At 47.0% G+C, this 4,448-nt stretch overlaps 1 protein-coding gene across 1 annotated transcript; it reads right to left on the reverse strand.

Moving 5' to 3' along the window:
- Positions 1-1,728: 1,728 nt before the first annotated feature.
- Positions 1,729-3,635, reverse strand: LOC146581679 (TBC1 domain family member 2A-like). Its single transcript, XM_085247026.1, has 4 exons — positions 3,465-3,635; positions 3,195-3,380; positions 2,449-2,570; positions 1,729-2,119 (listed from the first exon to the last, which is right to left on the reverse strand). Exons 1-4 carry the CDS (start codon positions 3,633-3,635, stop codon positions 1,918-1,920), a joined length of 681 nt encoding a protein of 226 aa, XP_085103152.1. The 3' UTR covers positions 1,729-1,917.
- Between the last annotated feature and the right edge of the window lie 813 nt (positions 3,636-4,448).

The following is a 4,448-nucleotide window of genomic DNA, read 5'->3' on the forward strand; positions in this document are numbered from 1 at the left end:
GGGAGATGACTTTTTTGGAACCGGAATGATTGTGGTGGCTTTAAAACATGTGGGGACGACAGCCTGGATGAGTGATATGTTGAAGATGTCTGTGAAGACATCAGTGAGTTCCACTGCACAGTCTCTCAGTACACGACCAGGAATGTTGTCAGGACCCGGAGCTTTACGTGCATTGATCCTGCTGAGGGATCTCCTCACGCTGTCCGGGGACAGAGTCATCACCTGGTCACCAGGAGGGGGTGGGGTCTTCTGTGCAGTGGTGCTGTTTTGGACTTCAAAGCGAGCAAAGAAAGTGTTCAGCTCGTTCAGCAGGGGGATAGTGCTATCACAGGTCTGTGGTGGGGGCTTGTAATCTGTGATGGTCTGAATGCCCCGCCACAGGCTCCGTGAGTCTCTGCTGTCTTTGAAGTGATGAGATATTTTCCTGGAGTACTGTCTCTTAGCCTCTCTGATGCCACGGGAAAGGTTGGCCCTAGCTGTCCTCAGGCTTGCCTCGTCTCCATCTCTGAAGGCAACATTCCGAGCTTTCAGCAGCCTGTAGACCTCTCCTGTCATCCATGGTTTTTGATTGGCCCGGACAGTTATGGTTTTCGTGACTGTTACATCCTCAATACACTTGTTGATGTAGGCAGTAACAGTCTCTGCGTACTCCTGGAGGTCAGTGGTGTTGTTATAGGTGGCAGCCTGCTTAAACATTTTCCAGTCTGTGGTGTTGAAGCAGTCCTGTAAAGCCTCTGAAGACCCTTCTGGCCACACTTTTATCTGCTTACGAACCGGTTTGGTGACTTTAACGAGCGGTCTGTAGGCAGGCATTAGCATGACAGTGATATGGTCTGAGGCGCCGAGGTGGGGGAGGGGAAAAGCTTTGTAAGCGCCTCTCTCGGTGGTGTAAACAAAGTCCAGTGTGTTATTTCCCCTTGTTGGAAAGTCAATGTGTTGTTGTATTTTTGGAAACACGCACTTTAAGTCTGCATGATTGAAATCCCCAGCCAGGATGAGAAAAGCATCAGGATGGGCTGTCTGCTGCTCACTGATGTGCTGGTACAGTTCATTCAGTGCCTCATTCCTGTTGTTGACATTGGAGGAGGGAGGGATGTACACAGCGCACAGTAGTATGGCTGTATATTCCCTCGGTAGATAGAATGGCCGGCACTTAATGACCATTAACTCCAGCACTGGTGAGCAGTGTTTGCAGACCGCAACAGCATCGCGACACCAGGCATCATTGATGTAAACACAAAGTCCTCCCCCGCGGGTCTTACCTCCCGCAACGATGACTATGTCAGCACGGTAGCATGTGACTATCATGCTGTCATTTCTGCACAATGCACTTTACACCAGATCAAAATAAAATACTGTGAGGACGTTCTAACCGGAAGCCCAGAGAGCTTCGACAATGCAGCACAATGCCCTGAAGCATCAGCATCAAAATATACTTCAAGTACCAAAAAGTACTCATTGTGCAGAATGCCCTATTTTTGAATAGCTGGACATTTTAATTACTTTATCACCAGCTGTGACTACAGCTGATAATCAACCATGTTTCATAGGGATGTGACTACATTTAGAAATGTCACGCATTTTTAGGTATAAAGCAAAAGATGCAATGAAATAAATAAGCTATCACATATTAATCCAAATGAATTCACTGAAATACATCTGCACATTTCTGCAGCCTGACTTATTACACACGTGAACACAGTACACATTTGTTTACTGCAAGCTTGTTTCAGAGATGTGATGCAGTTAAATCTGTATGCGTCTGTTTCCTTGTAGTGTTAGTAGAGATGGTGAACCTGACACAATCCTGTGTTTGGTGTGAAGGAAACCAGTTAACAGCCGGTTTAGTGAAATTCTCTTGAACTCATGGAAAACTCATCGTCGTCTCGAAGTGAGCAGCTGAAGCGTCCCGTGTGATCAGAGGTCCTCGTCGTCCTCGCTCACCATGACGTCGAGCTCTTTGTCTTTCCGTACGACGCTCTCGGTGATGAACTCCTTGTGCTGCTCCTCCAGCTCACGCAGCTCCGCCTGCAGGCGCTCCAGGTGGAGCACTCGCCGGTTCCTCAGCAGCCGGCTGGGGAATGGGTTCATGTCGTTGAAGGCGATGCTGGTCAGCTTCCTGCATGGACACACGCAGGTGGAAAGGACTCGATCACCAACACAGAGGAACTGGAAACTGATCAGCTTGAGTGTTTCTGTTTTATGCTGCTTGATACTTCAGGTACTGCAGTTTGAGCAGGAAATACTGGACTGACTGGACCACATGTATCCGAGAGCTGCAGATACTTAAAAATCTTTAAATCGTTGTTACTGTGATCAGGGAAATTTAAACTTCTCACAAAATTTCAGTAAAAAGGGTTTGAAGCTCAAAGATTCAACAGCTACATCCGCTACACTTCTGAGAGTGTAACAGCTCGTAGATTAAGGCGGGTGGAGGCGAGTGCGTACCTGGCATTGGAGACGGTCTTTGTGAAGAAGCGTAGGTACTGGTAGATCTCCACGCTGTCGTGAATCTTCAGGATGTCGTCCTCTTTGTATTTGAACAGAGCCAGAGTGTATCTGAAGATCACCTGCAGCACAGACACGCATTTCATAACAGGACACTCACGCCACACAATTAATTGGAAACTTTGAGGAGGTGAGTGATAAAATTACTCTTTCAGTTGTGGTGCAGTTGGGCCCTTTACTCATTACAGCTCTGATCGATTTCCAATAAGCCACTTGGTTCCTCAGTTGCCAGATAATATTAACTTACTTGGTAGTTGAGCTTTAAGTTTAAATTAAACTTTTGGGTTGGATCTACGTGGCTGAAGCTGTTGTCAGCATTTATCCCTGTGTGGTATATATTTCTGTGTCTGAACTGTGATTTTATTTCCTGAGACAAACGATGTAAAAGCTGTGCTGCATTTGTCACATTGCAGAAACAAGCCCAAAGCCATTGTCCCGCTCATCGTCTGGATTTACGCTGCTTGTGGTAGACTGTGAGGTCGTTACTAGAATGATCTGCTTTCCCACTCCTATTTCATGTCACATGACAGTTCCCCATGCTTAGTAAACAATGTCTTATTACTCCTAAAATGTAAATAAAGACATCTAAAGGTGAAAACAAAATCATTTTTGTTTCCATGGACACTACTGTGGTGCATTCAAGTGTTGTCTGCATTTCTGTCATGGTGTGTTCGGGTGTATGGTACCTTGGTACCCTCATACAGGAAGGCGTCCCACAGAGGCATCAGGATGTCGCTGGGCAGACTCTCCACAAAAACCACCAGGAACCAGTTGAAGGTGACCAGAGAGACGTCAATGTTGTGATCCTCAAAGTGAGATGCCAGGCGAGGAAGCTTCTCCGCCATGAAGTCCTTCAGCACGCGCTGGTCCGCCTGAGCACAAAGACTCACAGAGATCAGCCTCACTGATCACTAAAACAGATCACAGCAGGCAAGCAGGTGAGTGTGTCTGCTGACCTGAGAGGCCACCAGATTCTTGGTGTAGTAGTCCTGAGGCATGATGGCTTCCACCACTGCCACCAGACACCAGAAGGCGTCTTCGTCACTTTGGAGGACCAGCAGAGCGAGGGCCGCTAACCTGTGGACATTGATGGAAGGTGAGGTTCTGCCTGGAAGGCGGGTCCACATAAGAACTCAGATATAAAATTTATACTTTTATTCTGACCTGTTGAGTACCTGGCAGTAGCCAATGGCAGGGTTATGCCCGGAGAAGGCCAGAAGGATGCGGTGGAGCTGCTGGAGGGCAGGGCTGAAGGGTGGGGCTGGAGGGCGGGGCTGGACGGCGAGGAGAAGTGCTGATTGGTCGTCAGGGTTCGGTGAAGGTCCAGCTGGACCTGCCTGGAGGCAGGATTAGGAGCTGTCCGACTCTTCTCACACAGCTGGAAACAGAACAGGATTACTGAGTGCTCGCCAGCATTCCCAACAGGAAGGAGGAGGAGCCACCTGTGCTCAGGTGCGGATAAAGCACTCTGTTGGCAGAGGTATGAAAATGCGCAGTAAAATCTAACGTGCATAGCTAACTTCATCAACGACATTTTGGGAGGAATAATCACACATCAGCCTTCGGCCATTTTTTGATGAACGCATACGCCCCCTAGAGCGCGCTAACTTTATTAACAGCCACACAAATGTAAAGCACACATCAAACATAAATAAACCATTTGACTGTCTCCATAATTGAGCATTTTCTCTTCTTATTTCAACACCCCCACTTGCTCTCATATTATGATGCTCTTAAGTAAACAAAAAAAACAACAAACAAAAGGTTTCTTCCTCAGTACTGTATACATGTTCGTATACCATGTTAATGCCCAAACATAAACTTCTCAAACTTGAACAGCTTAACTTTTGTTGCAGGCTTTGTCATTACATCTGCAACCATCTCTTCTGTTGAACAATAATCCAGAGTTATTTTTCCTGCACTCACAGTTGATCTCACAA

Source organism: Mchenga conophoros, linkage group LG2, assembly GCF_057382185.1.
Source record: "Mchenga conophoros isolate Kocher_MC1m ecotype Shallow Benthic linkage group LG2, M_conophoros_male_GT1.1, whole genome shotgun sequence".
In the NCBI taxonomy this organism is placed as follows: Eukaryota; Metazoa; Chordata; class Actinopteri; order Cichliformes; family Cichlidae; genus Mchenga; species Mchenga conophoros.

Coding starts and splice junctions, on each gene's coding strand:
- LOC146581679 (XM_085247026.1), bottom strand. CDS start 3,635: ATGTGGACCCGCCTTCCAGGCAGAACCTCACCTTCCATCAATGTCCAC. Junction 3,381..3,464: donor AGAATCTGGTGGCCTCTCAG/GTCAGCAGACAC, acceptor CTTTGTGCTCAG/GCGGACCAGCGCGTGCTGAA. Junction 2,571..3,194: donor TCCTGTATGAGGGTACCAAG/GTACCATACACC, acceptor TCTGTGCTGCAG/GTGATCTTCAGATACACTCT.